At 30.1% G+C, this 20,593-nt stretch overlaps 1 protein-coding gene across 1 annotated transcript; it reads left to right on the top strand.

Annotated features, from left to right (window-relative positions):
- Positions 1-1,376: 1,376 nt before the first annotated feature.
- Positions 1,377-6,212, top strand: LOC145605767 (uncharacterized). Its single transcript, XM_081661832.1, has 9 exons — positions 1,377-1,538; positions 2,125-2,311; positions 3,211-3,344; positions 4,011-4,123; positions 4,283-4,544; positions 4,656-4,808; positions 4,903-4,979; positions 5,707-5,756; positions 5,892-6,212. The coding sequence occupies exons 1-9, from the start codon at positions 1,401-1,403 to the stop codon at positions 6,086-6,088; spliced, it is 1,311 nt and encodes a 436-aa protein (XP_081517958.1). The 5' UTR covers positions 1,377-1,400; the 3' UTR covers positions 6,089-6,212.
- Positions 6,213-20,593: the final 14,381 nt, after the last annotated feature.

Here is a 20,593-nt window from a genome sequence, read left to right as displayed (position 1 = left end):
ATAAATAAATAAATAAAATAATTTCTATCATACACATGTCATAATATAAGAGGATGAAGTTTTCTATAGAAAATCAAGCAGTGTAGCTTGTTTAAGCAACATTGCTTGATCTAGCTACATCACTATTGTCACTCCAATGGTAAGCTACATGCTTACAATTTAATTTAATTTGCAAGCAAGTCCTTTTTGTATACCATTGGAGATGCTCTAATAAGACTTAAAACACAGCATAAGAACAAATTGTGATCAAAATAACTATTCTGACTACAACAATACTGTTTTGTATCCAGATTTAAGTAATTTTTTTTCTTCTCCATTAAGCTATCTCTAAAAACCAGCATCCAATTTGAACAATGCTATTATCTTCTGATATGAACTAGGGCTTCTGATAGCTGCCATTACCCAATAATGACATATTTGCGGAAATATATATTCTAATTTGCAGCACATTGTAAATAGAGTGTCGTGCACTCGATCTTGAACTCTTACACTACCTTCACCACATAACTCTATAAAAAGCCTTCTATCGCCTATACGAGAGTGAGGAATAAAAACCAACTAAAAACTTCCCCCTTTTGATGTCCCACGATTCTGATAATAACTCCATTTCTTTCTATTTCATTGAGCGGTATTGAATCTGAGATCGCGCCCTACTACATAAAAAGCCTGCTAGGTGATCGAAATCGCTCAGGACTCACTCACCTACAATTCAACTCCACGGTACGGCCAAAAGAAAGAGCTTCGCTCGGCTGCCCCGACGACTCTTATTCATTGTCGTTAACGTTATTTAACGCCATTTAACCATCTTCTATCCATCTTTACGGTAAATTACAGTCATGGTCCCCAATAAAAGTCACTGAAATGACTAAAGTGCCCTATTGACAAACAAGTTTTGTTACTCATTTTAATCTAAATTTTGATATAACCTACTACTTTTATGCATGGAATAGTTATATAATTTATGGATGTTTATTATTAGCATGAGAACCATCAATAAGTTTATCCGTTAGACTTAATATCGTATTCATCAACTACTTTCAAATACTTGACTGGAAAAAAAATTCATTTACTTTCAAATATCGTATTAACATGAGTTCTTTTACTTACAAATAGTTGACGAAAGCACTTTTTTTTTCTTTCAGTATACGATATGAAGTTCTTTTACTTCTTCATCTGCGTATTGCTGGTATATGTTAGAGGTATTTTCTTGTATAATTTTTGCAATCTTATCTTACATATTGTTACTTGTGGTTCGTTTATTATAACTTTTTTTAAATTAATAAATTAAATGTGTAGGTGAACTCCAACTCATAAACTTCACGCAAACACTAGATCACTTCGGATACTTCCGAAGCACATTAGACCGGACATTCCAGCAGAGGGTCTACGTGAACGACACTATGTGGTCGGGGGCCAAGGCTGGTGGCCCAATCTTCGTGCTGTTCGGAAGGGAGGTCGTCGATAACGGTGATCCCGGAGTATACGACCTCCTAAACGAATGTGCCAATGAGTTCAAGGCAATGTTGGTTCATATCGAGGTAACTTATTTACCCTAAATTAGTCAATTATTCTTTTGATTACGACCATGTAAAATATATAAGAACAAAAGTAACTTATGTTGAGAAAGTAGAAAGAAATAATGGGTTAACTCGTTAAAGTAGAATGGTTAGAAAAAGCTTTGAAAAGGGGGAAAGGGACAGAAAGAAAAACAGTAAAAAAAAAAAAAAAAAAAAAATTAAAAAAAGTAATGATAATAATAATAAAATTAAAAATAAAAACTGATGAGATGAAGAATCGAAAGGGGATGAATATGAAAGCTAAATCGACATGCATACACTGATACAGACATACAGTGTACAGAGTAGCATACTTGCAATAATATTTTGGCGCCCCTTTTATGATTGGGCCTAAGGGCCGGGCCGGCCCTGCCCACACACGGTCCATTTTCCACTTCTCTAAAAAATTTGTGTAGCTACCAAGTCCTATATATGAAAACAGATATAGCATGTTAATAACGGAGTACATAATTTGACTTTTGTAGCACCCAAAAATCAAGCTTATTTATAATTTACATGTTTAGCTGTTTACTTAATTTAATGTTTGCCATTTTTTTTCCTGTCTTAGCATCGCTTCTACGGTAGTTCCGTACCGTTGGGGAAGATCGAATTAGCCATGGCTGATCACCAAGTAAGAGGGTGCCTAACAACGGAACAAGCCCTCCAAGACTTTGCGATAATAATACAAAGTCTGAAGGGCAACTTCTCCGCCTTTGCATCACCTGTTATCGTCGTCGGAAGCGGCTATGGTGGAGGTGATATTTTTTTTTATGAAATTGTTAACTTTTTTTTTTATTTTTATTGTTAATTGATCATTAATAAAACATGTTTTTGAAAACCATCATTAATAAAACATGTAAATAAATAAATAATAAAAAAAATTACAGAGTAATAATAATGCTTTATAAAACTTCCGGGCCGGGTCGGGCTGGGCCGGGCTTTATATGGGATGGGCTTTACATGGAATTTTACTTTCAACGTTAGCACTTAGCAACAAGGGTTTAGAATCTGGGAATATTTTTTGTGGGGTTCATAATTTGGGGGAAATTGGGAATCTTACTTTTTTTTTTTTTTTTTTTTGAAGGGGGAATCTTTTACTTTCAAAAAGTTTCATAGTTTGATGTTAGGCATTTCTAAAAACAAAGGAATTAGGATTAAAAAAAAAAAAAAAAAAAAAAAAAAAAAAAGCTTTATAAGAGTTACCCAATTTCAGCCCTTTTAATTTAAAATTATACCCAACCCTTTAAAACCCATTATTTAATAGCCCTTTAACAATCCGCCCCATTTAAATGTTAGATGGTTATAACCCTTTTGTAAAAGGATTGGGCTAGTGCTTTAAATGGGCCCCTGAATGGGTTAGGCCGGGAAACCAATTTCCTTTGCTCTTCTCAAATCCCACCAATTTTTTTTACCTCTTTTTGCATGAATTTAAAATTACTTCTAATCTGTGAATTAAAAACTATCATATTAATTTGAAATATTTTTTCACCTCGTAATAAATTATATATAAAAATAAAAAAAAATAAAAATAAAAATAAAAAAATTTCATTCTATTAATGTATATAGATTGTTATAGCTTAAACAAGTTAGATCAATAACACCTATTTACTTTTTTTTTTTTTTTTTTTTTTTTTTTATTTATTTATTGGTGTAGCATTAGCAGCATGGTTTCGTGTCATGTACAACAACATCGCAGTCGGATCCCTTGCCTCGTCGTCACCAATGTATCTTTACGGCAACAACACACCAAGCAATGGATTCTGTGACATCATTAGTAAGGATTTTGAGGTATATCTACTCGACTTCTAATATTAATACATTGTGCAACAATAGTTCTTTACGTATAACAAATTGGATAATTAACTATCAAAGTATTAAACATACCTGTAATTTGTTCTTAAATTTAATTTTGTTTTTGGATTGTTTTCAACTTTATTGATCATGGGCCTAGGCCATCGAAATTAGGAAATATCAAATATGAAATGTAATACTCGTATTAGTAAGTTTGGAACTATTATTATTTCTTGAAAAGAAACATGTTAGGACGTTAGTTACATATTCTCTTCAACAACGTAACTATTGCTAACTTATTAATTAAATTGAAGAAGGTTACTAATCACTACACACGGTTTAAATATGCTAACTAGTCCAAGCCATGATCGGGCTAAGAATATACAAATGGGCTTAGAAAATCTGGACCTAGTACACCATTGGTTATCCCAGCCCAGGCCTAATCTCATATGCAAACCTTGTTAGATTTAAGATGAAAGACATTACACGATAGTCAGGTCATTAATTATAAAATGAGCTGTTATGTAAATTTTATTAACTCATATTGTGTTGAGATTTTAGTATAATCAATTTAGTTACAAATTATTTTCTTGGGATTCATATTGTACATGAATATGTGAATACACTAATAACTGATTTTGTGTGGCAATTTACAATTTTCAGGATGTCGATCAAAAATGCTACCAGTTGATTAAGAAATCTTGGCAAAAAATCGATGCAATAGCTTCACGACCAAATGGCTTGAACCAACTAAGCCAGGCTTTCAACACATGCACGTAAGTATACCTTTAATCATATTCATTCCTCTTTAATATTTACATAACATTGCTTACATTGAAAAGTCATTAGTTAAGCGGCCTGATTTTGACATGTTCAACTGTAATAGAGACTTATAATTTTGATACCCGTGATTTGATCTTAAATTATTTTGATAGGCCTCTGCAATCAGCAGACGAGGCCAAAAATTGGCTAGGGCAAATGTATACAAATTCCGCCAAATACGTTGGCCCGGCTAATGTAAATATAAAAGTAATATGTAATGAAGTTCGAATGGGAGAAGATTTTGGAATCGAGGGAGTCGTCACTGCACTACAGAGTGAATTATATGTGGGAGAGCGGTGTTTCGGGAGCTACTTATTAGAAGTCGAATCACCATATGAACCTTCTTCTAATATAACAGTGGCCTGGGCATGGCAGGTAATTAAACTAGAACCAAAATATCATTTTGAGTAGACATTCGTTCTATTTAATAGATGCAACTTATGCAAGGTTTAATTTAACTTCATTATTAATAATTTTTTGAAACAGAGATGTACTGAATTAATTTTCCCTATCGGATGTGCCGACGAGACAATGTTGCCGTCTCGTCCCTTTGTACAAGCTCATTTCGATGAGGCTTGCCGATCAAGATTTGGGAAAGTGTCTCGCCCTCAATCTCCCTTGACCTTTTATGGGCGTCGGGTATGCACTATGTTACTAACACAAATTTAATTTTTTCACTAATTAATATTTTCTACATACTTACACTAACTCATTTAATTATAAACCCTTTTAGGATATCATCGAGTCATTCAAACTTGGTGGAAATATCATATTTTCCAACGGGCTTAGGGATCCATTTTCGAGAGGAGGGTACGTAATTCTTATCATTTTCTATTAAATTAATATAAATAACATTGTATTATTAATTTCGTTCACTACAAGAAAATAACCTTTTCGTAGCGATTATTTTAACCTTTAGTATCGATTGTAATTGTGACAAAAAGCTTTCCCAACGAATGGTCATTCGATACAATATCCCCCGTTGCCTTAGCCTTTAGTAGTGGTTTTCAATATCGCTGGGGTTGGCCTCAATAATCGATACGAAAAACTACATCCAATCGTGGTGATTATTGTAGCGATTACAATCGCTATAAATGATGAACTCATTTTCTTCAAAAAAAAAAAAACATGCATATGATCTTTACAAGATTCGAACATGCAACCTCAAACTCTTATATTAAATGTTTCACCAATAAGCTATGACATATTTTATGTATTCTTTGTCAAACAATATTTATATATCTAGTGTTGAAAAGGCTTTTCGTATCGATTTTTGGGATTTAGTGGCGATTGTAAATGATACGATTTCTCAAAATTATATAAATGTGTAAAAATAGTGTGAATATGTATTACTATGTTTTCCGTATCGATTTTATATGGAAAAACCATGGCGATTGTAAAATGATACGACTTCCTTAATTATTTCTCAAACATACTTGCATATTGTAGCGAATGTACAATCGCTACGAAATAATCGCTACGAAAAGCTATTTTTCTTGTAGTGGTTGACTAACATTATATTCAATCTAATTGATAGGATATTGCACGATATATCGCCAACAATTATTGCAATCAAGACAGATCAAGGTATGAGCATACAAAACCGGTTTTTTTTTTTTCCAAAATATATGTTATGATTCATATACTGTAGTATTAATTATTAATTATTAAATATTAATATAATCAATATACTATAATACATCTCTGTTTTCCAATTTAAAGGCTCCTTCTCAACGGATTTGCGGGTAGTCGGATACGACAATGTCCCAAAATGGTTGAAAAATCAAAGGGACGCTGAATTGAAGATATTTAGAAGTTGGATTGACGTATTCCATCATACACCCAGCAGTACGTCTTCCCATCGTGCCAATGCATATAAGTTACAACTTCTGGCTTTTATTTTATATTTATGTCTGTAATTACAATTAGTGGACACTTAATTATTTGTATAAAGTTAATTAAGGTTTGTTATGATAGGCCAATCTCCCCTTCCCAGGCCGAGGCCACTATTAATATTATGTACTACCTCCGTTTCACATTTTTTGCAACTTTGAATAATGATAATTGTAGTGATTGCAACATAAATATAATTTGCTTGTATTATATTCGTAGTTCACTTTGTTATACCTTGTTAGGTGTTATTACATGACACAATTATATTAATATTCATATGGGCAAATGGGCCATTGGCCCATATATATATTAATTTGTTCCTAGAGGAACTCGTTTTGGTGGTACACAACAACAAGCATTCCTACGGCAAACTGGAGTATATGTTGGGTAATTAACGCATGCATCTGTGCATTGATCAGCTGTAGCACAAGGATTTCCAAAGCAAACGTCTCCTTGATTTGGCATTATAACTCCATTGCTACCTATTTAATTAATCCAACAATAATTCACAAGAATTTAGTCATATGTAATTATGTATATATAAAAACAACAATAATATAAATTGATAAAGCACAAAAGTTCGTTTTAAATGAGAAATTTAAATTTACCTTGAGACAAAAAGAAAAGCATTAGTATTACAAAAAAAGGGACTATAGAAGACTTTCCTGCCATATTATAAAAAAATGTATAAGATTGTTATCAAGTATTATAACCTTAATCTCGACGATTGAGAAATTAAAATTTTAGTTGTGAATAAAATTGTTATTGACTTGGTGACTTATATAGTATAGGATGCATGTATTAGAGATAATATCAAAGATATATCTTGATAATATCCTTGCTGCATATATGCCATGAACAGCTAGAATATATCAATTACTGATCTTGTATATAAGTTGTAATCTTCTATTTTTGTGTAATTATTATCTCACTATTGTACATAATATCTTTGAGTCAAAGATATTATTTCTTTACTAATTAATTAGCTAGTCCTACGTGATTCTAATTGTGTAGTATATATAATTGTATCTTGCCTCTTATCATATATGCAATATTATGGAAATGTTTTATTACTCCATATAATTATTAAATATTGAAGATTTCTGTATTGGAAATAAATCGTAAATATTAAATATACAATCACTAGATATCTTTTTTTTTTTTTTTTGGAAGCATGATCACTAAAGATTTGTTTTTTTAATACATTAAAAGCTTTTTGGAAATGTAATAACTAGAGATTTTATTATTGTATTTTATAAGTGTAATAACTAGAGATTTTTTTAATTTATTGTATGGAAACAATAACTGAGCATAATCACGGGAATTTTTTTTTTTTTTTTGAGGGCTGGGAAATTTTTTTTTTTATCATCACCAGAGTTTTAATTTATTTCTTTTAATAATAAAAAGCTTAATAACTAGAGAGTAGAGATTATATTAATTTTTTTTATTGAAGTGTAATAACTAGAGATCTTATTAAGGAAAATTTGACAATTACCACCTTCTATTATGTCCATTTTAGCAATTATCACCTTTTATTTTTTTTTTAAAAAACATTACCACCTTTATTCTATTTTCAAAAATTACCATCTTCTTGCCTCCCAACTATTACATGACATCATTTTAGGCCCACTCTTTCCCTTCCCTCCTTATTTCTCTTCTAATTCTCATTCCTAATTCGATTCTCATCTCCCCTTTAACTTTTTTCCCCCAAAAAATCAAAAACACTTCAGTTCACTCGATCATCCAAATCAAAATTAACGAACAATTATTGGTGGTTTGGGGGAAAAAAGTAGAAGGAAAGATGAGAATCGAGTTAGGAATGAGAAATGGGAGGGAAATAGGGAGGGAAGGTAAAGGGTGGGCCCATAGATGACATCAAGTAGTAGTTGGGAGGCAAGAAGGTGATAACTTTGATGTTTTTGAAAAGAGAAGGTGGTAATTAAAAAATAAAAAAATAAAAAAAATAGAAGGTGGTAATCGTCAAAATTTCCTCTTATTAATACTACATTTTTTACGGCTTACCTTGTACCATAATCATAACGTAATATATTTATATCAAATATATAGGTAACCTAACTTGCCTAAAATCATCCAATCATAGAAAGTTAAAGGGCTCGTTTGGCAATGCTATGGTTTTTGGTTTCTTGCTTTCAAAATTATATGATATATGTCATATAATGAATAAAAAATTATTCAAACTTATTAAAATCATGATAACTTTTTATTCAAACTTATTAAAATCATCATTTGATGAAAGTGGAGATTATTATTTCTAAGTTTTTTTAAAAAAAAAAATTGAGAAAATTATTGTTTGCTACTATTGTCTGATGGCTCTTGTGATCGATATTCTTCTGTTTTTTTGTTTATTGGCACTCAAAATTTGGCTTAAAATTAGTTACATCATGTATATATGTTGCCGACTTGCTGCTATTTAATCCCAGTGTTACTGTTTCTTTGTAACAATGTACTCTTTTTTTTTTTTTTTTTTTGTTTATATAATATATCATATGAATAATAAATCTGTAACATAAAGTGTGGCCATGATGCAAAGGAGACAGAGAAAGTAACATATTTGCCTAGTCGGCCTTTCTCGTGTGGTCATGATAGATAACGCATGCAGACGTTTAATCCCTTAGCAAAAGATTAGTTTTATCGTATAACATATTAATTTCAGTGTTCCTTTATTTGTAAGGATGTAACATATTTGCCAGGGCATGTTCTTAAGCTGGCAATGATATACTCTTCATAATCCATTTGGAGTTTTGACCCAAAAAGTGATTAACTATTATAATCCCAATAAGCAGATTGATTACAAAGAGTATATTATTGCAAGATGGATTATAATCCATTTGGATTTTAGATTAAAATAGTAATGGGTTTATAATAGGCATAATAGCTACTAATAGAGTCAAGAGTGGGAACAATCGAACAATGATAATTTTCAATGTTAAAATTGAGAGTTAGTAATGGGTTTATAATAGCTACTAATAGTCTTAGGGCCTGTTCACATTTACTAATTTAATCCATATATTCTATTTCAATAAAGAAAGAAAAAAAGAGAGAGAGAGAGATGGAAGATAAGAACTTTTTATATTTATATATATTAGATGGAGGAATAACCAATCTTCATTATTCGCTATTTAGAGGAACTTTTGTATGATTGTTTGAGATGGAAGATAAGAACTTTTTTTGCTCCTACTTTAACTAAAAGAGCTTGTTTTAGAGGGGACTCAAGTTGTTAGTCCTTTAGATAAACATGCTAGTTGTAATAAACATGTTAGTTGTGTCTTTGAGGGTGCTAAATAAGTCGTTTAGATGCTATAAACATGTTATCGCAAAAAAAAATTGTATCCTACTTTTTTTGCGATAAACATGCTAGTTGTGTGGTGTGTGCTTTTTTGTTTTAGGTTTTAGTTTTCGTTCTGTTTTTCCTTTTAGAAGTCGTTGTGTGCTTTTTAGTTTTATTATTTTTTCTGTTTGTGTGGTGTGTTGGAGTGATATGGGGCTTGCAGATCGGTGTACCGATCTTCTGGTGCAGGATTTAAGCCGGGTTTTTTGGCTATGGGGCTTCGGTTTGATCTTCTGTTGGTTTGGGCTAAAGGGTTTTGCTTCCATGCCGATATCCGTGTTTGAATCGGAGTTGATCTTGTCTATGGTGAAGTGTACGACACCAATTTTGATTTCAGGTCGAGGAGTACGGGATTCTGAGCCAATGAAGGTTCTCGTCGGAAATTACATCATATTGCCAGACCCCCTTGCAAGAGGCTGCATAGGACAACGTTATATGAGTCAAGGGTACTTAAGAAAGTCATTCTGCGCGTGCAATTGTAGTTTCGTTTATTTCGAACTTGTAATTGGTTTGGTTGTCTTTGTATTGTTCGATTATGATCTCTTATGTAAGTGTCGTATGGCTTCTTATTAATGAATATAATCTCCCCCCTTTCAAAAAAAAAAAAAAAAAAAAAACATGCTAGTTGTGTCTTTGAGGGTGCTAAATAAGTCGTTTAGATGGTGTTGGTTTGAGTCAAATTAATTTAGAGTCATTTATTTTACTAATTAAGGGTATCATATAGAAAAATCCATAACTCAAGGATATAATGTAAAATAAACTAATAATTCAAGGTCACTTTGTAAAAATTTGAATTTAGGAGGGTACAAGGTAGAAAACCCAAAAATTCAAGGGTATTATGTAGCAAAACCCAATTTTTTATTGACTTGGTGACTTATATAATAGAACGATGGATGTTTATTATGGAAATGTTTAATTACTCCATATAAATTGTTAAATATTGAAGATTTATGTATTGAAAATAAATCATAAATGACTATATGGACTTATTTGTTAAAAAAAACCTTTTAAAAACACTATTTTACAAAAAACAACCTTTTAAAAGTTTTTTTGCAAAAGAAAACCTCATTGTAAATTTTTTTTGCTGAAGACAACCTAGTATATCTAATCCACTTAATTAACCTCTAATTTCTTCTAAAAATCACTTAACTATATAATAATTGAATTAATTTATAGATTAAAAAATAAAACCACCACCAAGGCACCAACTCGCAGGCCTCCCCCAGCTACCCACCACCGAGTCAACCCCTTCCTTTTCCCGGTTTAACCTTTACCCATTACTAACCCCTTTCCCATTACTAATCAACTAGCGTAGCTTCAATGTTCGATATCGTAGTTCCGTAAATGATATCTCATAAAATTCTAGTTTTAGGGGTCACATAAGGAACATCAAGGTAAGTTGGAAAATTAGTTTACCCTTATTCCCACGCTTTATGCTCTCTGGGTATTGCGATTTCGATAAAGGTTGGAGTAATATTAAAGGGTAATTGATATAACACCCATGTCGCAAAAAAATGTTCTTCTTTAATTCAAAGGTTCAAACCCTCATAATATTAGCAAATAAATAGTTAATTCAACAATTATAGAAATCATGAAAATACTTTGCTACGAAAACACCAATGAAATTTGTGTTTCTGATGAAAATGAAATTGAACGCCGGCTTGTAGAGTTTGGCGAGGACTATTATCGGTGTGTAGTCGCAGCAACGGTAAAGTGGAAACCGGGAAAGGGGTCCACTCGGTGATGGAGGTGGGTTGCTGTGGGTAGAGGGTCCTATGTGGCGGCTAAATTGGGGGAGGGGGCTGCTGCTAGGGGAAGGGTGAAAGGTAGGGGGTGGTGGTATTATTAAATGGATAAGTGAAAGTTAAAGGGCAATTACAAAACATTAGAAGTTAATTGAGTGAATTAGTAATACTAGGTTGTATTCAACAAAAAAATTTAACAATAAGGTTTTCTTTTGCAAAAAAACTTTTAAAAGGTTGTTTTTTGTAAAATAGTGTTTTTAAAAGGTCTTTTTTGACAAATTTTCCTTTTTTTTATTATTTTTTGTTTGGAAGTATGATCGTTATTCACTAGGAATTTGTTTTTTTATTTTCAATTAAAAAGCTTAATTACTAGAGATTTTATTAATTTTTAATATGGAAGTGCGTGTAATAGCTAGAGATTTTATTATTCAAAAAGAATTCATAATTAGTTTTGCCTTATTTAATTTTTTTGATTTTTTTTAAGCATCAACCATAATTGAATCATCAAGGGAGGAATTTCCTTAATTAGAGGCTTAAAGACATGTTATCAATCCACAATCAATTAATTAACCAATCAGAATTATTTTGACATTCTATTAACTAGTTTGCCTTTAATTTACAAGATTTGAATATATTCAATATGTGTAAAATTGGGGAAAAAAAGTTTAAAATGGAATATATTCAATATGAATAGTTTTTATAAAATGCTTAAAAAAGGAAATTGGACTAACAAATAGAACCAATTGGAGTACAATTTAAACTTCTAAAAGATATATTAACCAAATGGACCAAATATATCAATACAACAAGATATTAACAGTTTAACTTAACCAACCGATTTCTTATAGAAAGTTAACTAGAGGTTTTGTATTTTTTGGTAGTGTAATCACTGGAGAATTTATTTTTTTTGGAAGCATTATCACTAGAGATTTGGACCTAATGACAACATATTAGGTAGGTGTGTTATTGTTTCAAAATAAAAAAAAAAAAAGGTAGGTGTGTTATAAGTGGGAAAATTTGAACATTGATAGTTATTGACCCAACGATAATTATGGCTTGCAAGATAAACAACGTGGGCTTGAGTGAGAAATATTGACCCAACAATAATTATGGCCATGGTTTGGAAAAGGATTGGACTTGTTAAACTAATTTAATTTATTACAGGGCTTCCCATTTTATCCAAAAAAAAAGGTTGTTTAATTACCTTATTGCCCTCTAATATATTTTCTCGTTCCAACAATATTGCAATAAGGATGAAATTTACACATCCCAAAACACATTTTATATGTTAATTATTTATAATTGTGTAAGAGTAAAAATAAACGGAAATTTCACAAAATGCCCCTAAGTTATTTTTTTATTCACGAAATACCCATAACAATTTTCAAATTCACCGTATACACTTGAGTTTAACAAAATTGCCACCAAACGCCCTTAATGACTAACGACAGTTAAGTTCGTTTGTCATTAGGGTTAATTATGCCACCTGAAGCATGTTACTGGTTATTATTGAAATTAATTAAATAATAATTATAAAAAAAATAATTTTTTTTTTAAAAAACACCACCTCTAACCCCCACCACCACCAGCCAGGGTGGCGCCGGCTGGTGGGAGCCCAGTTTGAGATGGCGTCGGCTGGTTCAGGCGAAATCCGCACCCACCATCCTCGGCACCTTAATTAAACCCTAGATTATGATTTTAGGGTTTTTGATTTTGGGGTTTGGCGTGCTGCTTTAGGGATGGGGAGAGGCGATTTGGGTTCACCGGCTCGGCGAGGGGTTCTTAGACGCCGGCGGTAGGGTGGATATTTTTGGGAGAAAGGAGAGGGTTTTTCGATTGGGGTTTTTTGGTGTTTGTCACGGTGGGGAATAGAGGAGGGAGGGGGTTGTGGAGGGGGAGTCACGCTGGCACCGGCGCGGGGGAGGGGGTGGATGCCAGCGGTCGATTGGTAGGGGCTAGGGGGCTGGGTTGATTGGGGAAGGGAGGTGGCTAGGGTTTTTTATTTTTAAGTTTTTAGTTTTTTTTTATTATTAATTATTAATTATATTACATTAATTAATATATTCAAAAATTCAAAGAAAACCAATCCCAGCATGCCACGTGGTATATTTAGTCTTAATGACTAACGGAGGTTAACACCGTTACTTATTAAGGACATTTGGTGATAATTTTGTTAAGCTCAAGTGTATATGGTGAATTTGAAAACAGTTATCGGTATTTCATGAATAAAAAAATAACTCAGGGGCATTGGGTGAAATTTCCGTAAGTTGAAATTGTGAAAATATTTTATGAGACGAAGTTAACAAGTTCCCACATAACTATATTTTGCTTAACGTATAAATTATGTTATAAGGTCAAACTAGAGTGATCAATAGTACAAAAGTTCAATTGTTGCAATAATATTGAAATGAGGAAGAATTTAGTTTATTTAAGGATGAGAATAGGGTATGATAATATTCTTCCATTTATATCCATGAAGTTTTTTGTTTGCCACTATTGTCTGATGGCTCTTGTGATGTACTTATGCTTTTTATTTATTGGCACTCATAATTTGGCTTAAATTAGTTACATTACTAGATTAGGTTCCGTGCTATGTACGGTAATTTTTACTTATTACTTGTATTAGTTTAACACTATATATATTTACTAGGTTAGGTCCTGTGCCATGCACGATAATTTTCATTATTTATCATTAGTTTAACGCTATATTTAATTATAAAAAAATTATATCTAATTTCAAAATAAGTTGAATTTTGTAATTGCAAAATAAAAAGAAAGTTACGTCATATTAATTAAAGAAAACAAAGGGTGTATGTATTACATGTATACTTCCTCCATTCTTTTTTACTTGACCCGCTTTGACTTTTACACTATTCACCACCTCTCCTTTGACCGTCTTCTATGAATGATATGTAACAAAAATATATTCACGTGAGATCTTTTTGAATTCGTCTCGATAAGTATTATCATAATATACAACTATTATAATTTTTACTTATGGAGAATTAAAGTTATTGATTACTAAAATTTTGCATTGGCAAACATGATAAAAGAAACAGGTCAAGTAAAAAAGAACTGAGGAAGTTACTAATAAAAATGTTATAGATTACATCACAAAATTAGAAATAGGAAAATATTATTGCATAGTATATTAGTATTAAATAAAAGAGTAATATACTTGTCTAACAAATAAACACAAAGAGTGATATCTTTGTTGAATGTGTATAAACGAAATATAATTATCATATAGATAGGAAGGTAAATATTATTGCATAGTACTGTAATAAATATTCTCTAGAAAGGTTTACGAAAAAAATTCTTTTGGCAGGAAAATTTTGAACGTGGTCAGGAGATAACATGTGTCATTCTTGATTTTGCCTTTTGTATATAATTATACATAGATCATCATTAATTATTCAATCCATTGTTAAGTTATCAAAGTTACCGTTAAAAGATTTTTTGTAATTTTCACATAGAAATTATTCAGCATACACATACTATTTTGTTTGATGAAAATATTAGAATAAAACTAAAATTAAGTTTGATACATTATATGATTATTTGATGAGAGACTTTTTTTGGGTAAATATTTTGCATTTTATTCTTGTTAATTAAAAAATTTTAAATTAAGAAATAGATTATTTGAAAATATGATCATGAATATTTTAGGCTAAATCTAGTATAGAAAGTAAAAAAGATTATTGTAAAAGAAACTAAAAACACTCTTGTTATAATTGATTGCTACATAAATTCTTGCTCTAATTGTGTTTGCTACCATATGGTTATTTACATTTTGGTTAATTCTTTTTTTTTTTTTGCCTCGTTAGAAATTTACTTAAAATAGGTTTTCGGAAAAAAAAAACTAAGAACACACCAGAAGATGACACGTGTCATTTCCGGTGTGTCTTTTAGTATATAGTATTGATTGATTGATAACAATTATCAAATTGCAAAATAAGATAAAATTTCGTAATTACAATAATAAAAATAAAATTATATCATATCAAAGAAAATAGTGAAAGTATTACATGCACGCCTAATAAAATAAATATGGATTACGTCACAAAGTTATATGTAGGAAAATATTACTGCATAGTATTAAACAAAATAAAAAAAAAATATTTTGTTGGATGTTAGATAAATGGAATATAATTATCAAAGAATAAGGGAAATATTATTGAATAGTATTAGATATTCTTTATGAAGTCGCTTTGGCAAAATAAACAATTTATTTTGGCACGAAATTATTTAAAAAAGAGATGATATATGTCATTCTTGGTTTCACCTTTATTATAATATATAGTTGTAGATTTATGTGTTAAAGTCAATTTGACGCAATATAACATAATATTTTGTTATTTCGTATTATAAAATAAATCCATGTGACTGTAATCTACCAGAAAAAAAAATAGCAAATAATATTAATCTAATATATATATTTAAAGGGGAGTTTTTTCCCGAGTTTTTAAAGAGCCACGTACGTAGGATCTAATTTTCTCAGCGCGCCATGTATGATTATAAATCTTAATAGTAGCCAATTAAATAAGAGATCATTTATTTATTTTAGGGGGGGGTTTTTCCCGAGTTTTTATAGAGCCACGTAGGATCTAATTTTCTCAGCGCCCCATGTATGATTATAAATCTTTATAGTAACCAATTAAATAAGAGATTATTAATTTATTTTAGAATTAAATAATTCAAATGCCATGTAAGCAAAATTGGCGAATGGGATTTTTAAGTTTAAATTAATTAAATATTAAATATTATCTTTTAATATTAGGAATTTTTTAGAGATTATTAATTTATTTTAGGGAGAGATTTTTCCCGAGTTTTTAGAGAGCCACGTAGGATCTAATTTTCTCAGCGCCCCATGTATGATTATAAATCTTAATAGTAGATCCAATTAAATAAGAGATTATTATTTTATTTTAGATTTAAATAATTCAAATGCCATGTAAGCAAAATTGGCAAATGGGATTTTTAAGTTTAAATTAATTAAATATTAAATATTATCTTTTAATATTAGGAATTTTATCTAAATATATAACAAATTTTAGCTCATAAATACAAAAATAAAAAAAAAATTCAAACAAACCATGCATCGCACGGGCTTCATCTAGAATTAGTAATAAGAATCTTATTTCAATTATAATATATAAATTTAATATACATGAAATATAATTTTATTGACTTAAATAAGTTGTCAATTATTAAGATATAAAAAGAAAAATAAAGTTAGAATATCATATTTTTAGATAATGGTTTTTGGAGGAAAAAAACAACACCAGGAAATGACACGTGTCATTCCTGGTATTTGTTTTAGTATTATGTTATTGATTGATGATTATTGATGATTATGTTATTGATGACAAGTGATCAAACATTGGGTCGGGCTTTTACATGTAACTAGATACTATGTATGTAGTACTTTTTTCCATACTTTCCTTTTTATTTCAACTAGTAAACTAGTACATAGTACTAGTACATGACAAGCTAAGATGTCTAGCATATGGAGGATTTTACTAGCATTTGACCCCGTGAGTGATGAGCATGGCACCGTGTGGGGCTTAGCTTGCTCACTTCTGAATGATATATATTGCATTCTTCTGTTAACTAATATGGTCTTAACCCATTGGCCCATTAACTAATATACACTATAAGGCTTAGCATAAACTTTTTAAAATATTATAATTTTTTTTGAAACCTAAAATATTATAAGTTTTACTTATGAGAAAACATAAGACAACTTATTGTCTTATATTAATATTTGGAATATACAAATATTGGATGAGAGTGTAAAATTGTCCATAAATACGTAAGCATCTTACCAATTATAAATATCAAATTGAGACGACCCACGTTGAAAAATTTCTTAAGCTGTTTGATTATATATAAGAGTTAATTACTTATTGAGTAAAGTACAATAATCTAGCTTAAGATATATGCCTAAAGTTCAAATGCACTACTGTACTATCTATGATAAAATTCAGTTCAACAAGAAGTTAAATTTTCTTTTGCAAAAGTCTGTTGACTAATTATTTGGAAAGATTAAAATCAAGCCAATAATGTTCGTACTTTGTCCCATTTTATTTATTAAAGTACAAATTTTAAGGAATATCATATCATTTAGCAATAATATATCTTCTCGTCAAAAAAAAAATTAATACTTTTGATTACAATTATTTTTAATATTTAAAACTCATTATTAATACAAATCTAATAAATTAAAATTATAATGCAATTAATAGATAGCATCACAATATATAAACTACTAGCTGCATACACTACAACCAAAAAAACCTAAGAGAAAATTAATATCAACTTGCAACTTGTCCTTTGATTTTTAGCCACAAATATTCTCACATCCTAACGTAGGAAAAACAAAGTAGGGTTTTTAGCCACAATTATTCATATATTCTAATCTATTTTATTTTATTTTAGCCTAAATTCTAATCGAGTACAGTCCATTAAAAAACTTCTAAATTTTGACGTAACCTAGTACTTTTATGCATGGAATAGGTACGTAAATATTTATGGATGTAAGTAATTGAATATGACTTATTCCCCTCTTTTCAACGAAAAGAATAAAACAAATCAAGTTTCCCATAGCCATTTGGAATCAAATTCCATATAATTGGTCTCCAACCTTTGTCAAGAATATGTTTACGTTATTATTTTGTAGATTTCTAAATTTTGTTATCGAAAGTGACTAATTAATGTTGACACATTTCACACTCTACTTCGTAGTCATTGTACTTTCTACGTTATTGAAAGTCTTTTTTTATTTTTTTGGCCCTGTTTGGGAGAAAGCTGAAAGCTGAAAGCTGATTGAGTTAGCTGATTTTGACTAGCTGATTTTATTAACTGATTTAACTAACTTATTGTATTAACTGATTTTATAAAAGTGTTTGGTAAATAGTTGATAGCTTAAAGGTGATTGAGTATGTGAAATGACCAATAAGCTAATTGTGGGGTAGGTAGTTTAGATAGGATTTTAAATTAAATGAGGTTATAAGTGTCATTTCACAATAATTAATGAATAAGCTAATTAAAAAAACTCCTAAAATGAGCTTTTTCAAAAAGAGCTCATTTAGTGGAATAAGCTCTTTCAATAAGCTTACTACCAAACACTTATATTACGTTATTTGACTAGTCAATCAGCTAAAGTTAGTCGATCAAATAAGCTAATATACCCCCAATAAGCTTATTACCAAACAGGACCTTTATTTTTTAAAAACTATTCATAAAAGATTACACTATATAACATGTCTTAAAATCTATGAGAGAATTACAATTTTACATTTATCAAGTTTACTTTAGTTGACACATACATTTCACTTTCAAAACTACTCAATACACTTATTTTCAATTATGGGATTTATTAGCTAGATTTGTGTTATTGATTGTATATACCTGTAGATATTAACATTTATACTTTTATTTATGAGGAAATATAAGACAACGTTGTTGTAGATCAGAATAACCACTTCACAACCAATAGACATTTGATAATATAATTAATAACCCAATAGGTGTACATATAGTGACAAGACTGACAACGAACCCACTTGATTTAAATTACTTATATGTATTGGCATATTGGTGGTGTTATTTTAAGTCTTATTAGTCGTACATCTTTCCTCATCGAGAGACATATCATAATATGTGATTTCTTTTTTAAATACATCTTGCCTCATTAATTAGCTTAGCTACAAAAACAAAAATTACTTGTGTTGTTATGATTAAATGGATTAAGGAGTAGATATTTTAAATGGATTTAAAGGCTACCCATGTCCTAGCTAGCGAATTTTATAAAAGTTGAGAATCTAACATGGGAAATCTCAAAGTGCTGGTGTGTAGCTAAAGCTGTTGCTTTGTAAGAAGTGAGTGATCCCTCGCAAGGATCACGAACGTTTAAGGAAGAAGCAAGTGATTTCTATCCTTCCTTGTTCAAAGACTAAGCTAGCCATTCGTTTTGTCTCAATAAGTTGAGGAAGTCTTCTTTGCTTTTTGTTTTTTAATTGGATTGTACGAGACCTTGCTTGTTTCTGCCCCCGCTTCTTTCCCGGACTCCAAACAACTCACATAAAAGCTAAAGCTTACTATAATGAGTTGGCTCATCTAAAAGATTAAGTTTCTAATTAAGGTAATCATGTGATATAAATCACATGCATACATTACTTTGCATACATTAATAACACTCCTAATCTCCTATTAGGTTGTTGGGAGAGAAGCTTGTTGCGGGTTTGGTTAGATTTTCTTTTTAATAATATTGGTTCGATTAATTAAGATCATAATTTAAAATAAATCACATGCACTTAAATACAGTAAACTAAATTAATAAGATGTAATATAAATTGCATGTATGTACTAGATGTGAAATTTTATATTTGTTATTTATAAATAGGAAAAAGATAGAGTGGTTGATTTTGATTAGGTTTATCATTTCGTCCTAAATATAAAAAATAGTATTATCATAGTGTTTCACTCTATGATTCATTATTTTGATCAATAAAGTGATAGTTTTTTTTTTTTTTTTTAATCATTGTGTGAAAAATTTTAATAATTAACTAAATATATAAATTTTAAAATATGATAAATTTTCAAAACTTATTAATCTTTATAATGTATTATAATCTTTTTAACTAATTAACATAAATGAAATTTAAAATTTTACATCCACAAAGTTCACTCTACCTAACGGGTGGTTTTTTTCTTTCTACCTAAAATTGAAGGATTTCACATCATTTTACAATAGTTGATATTTTTACTTTCGGCCTTTTTGGATTATCATCTTAAAATACTTGGTACTTTTTACTTCTTTTCAAAAGCATGCTTTATGTATATACTTAGCTTGGGTAATTAAGGTAAAGTTGTGATGCAAGTCACATTCACTGAGATACCTATATCAATCACTTTTGTATACACCCGATTTTCAGTAATTTACTGTACATCGAGTTCACTTTTGTCAAATTTAGTGTCACTTTTGTCAAATTTAGTATCACTTTTGTCAAATTTATCAATGAAGCATAAATAACTCTTATATATGTCAGAGTAACTTTTGTACGTTTTAGTGTAACTTTTGCGCCTTTTATTGTCACTTTATAACGGATGTTCAGTAATTTACTGAACATCCGTTATATTTAAAAGTTTGTGTACCTATATAATTTCTTATTAGACAAGAATCTTGTATTGTTCATTTGTTTGTGATAGAAAAAAATTACAGAGTGCAAGGTCATTTAACAAGGACTAATTGTAATTATCTTCTTTCATGACCAACTAATGATATTAATTTTTTTAGAATAATCTCGCTCAACACTAAAAATAAATTTGTGTATTATTGTATTATTGATCCTACTTTAGTTTTTAAATTACTTGTTAAAATAATATATTACAGTAATAATAATCCAAAAAAAGAATGAAGTAATTAGAGAATA

The sequence above is a fragment of the Chenopodium album genome, chromosome 22, assembly GCF_948465745.1.
Source record: "Chenopodium album chromosome 22, dcCheAlbu1.1, whole genome shotgun sequence".
Lineage (NCBI taxonomy): Eukaryota > Viridiplantae > Streptophyta > Magnoliopsida > Caryophyllales > Amaranthaceae > Chenopodium > Chenopodium album.
The sequence above is the reverse complement of the archived record's forward strand: the minus strand, read 5'-3'. Positions and strand labels throughout refer to the sequence as shown.

Coding starts and splice junctions, on each gene's coding strand:
- LOC145605767 (XM_081661832.1), top strand. CDS start 1,401: ATGTGGTCGGGGGCCAAGGCTGGTGGCCCAATCTTCGTGCTGTTCGGA. Junction 2,312..3,210: donor CGGAAGCGGCTATGGTGGAG/GTGATATTTTTT, acceptor TTATTGGTGTAG/CATTAGCAGCATGGTTTCGT. Junction 4,545..4,655: donor CAGTGGCCTGGGCATGGCAG/GTAATTAAACTA, acceptor TTTTTGAAACAG/AGATGTACTGAATTAATTTT.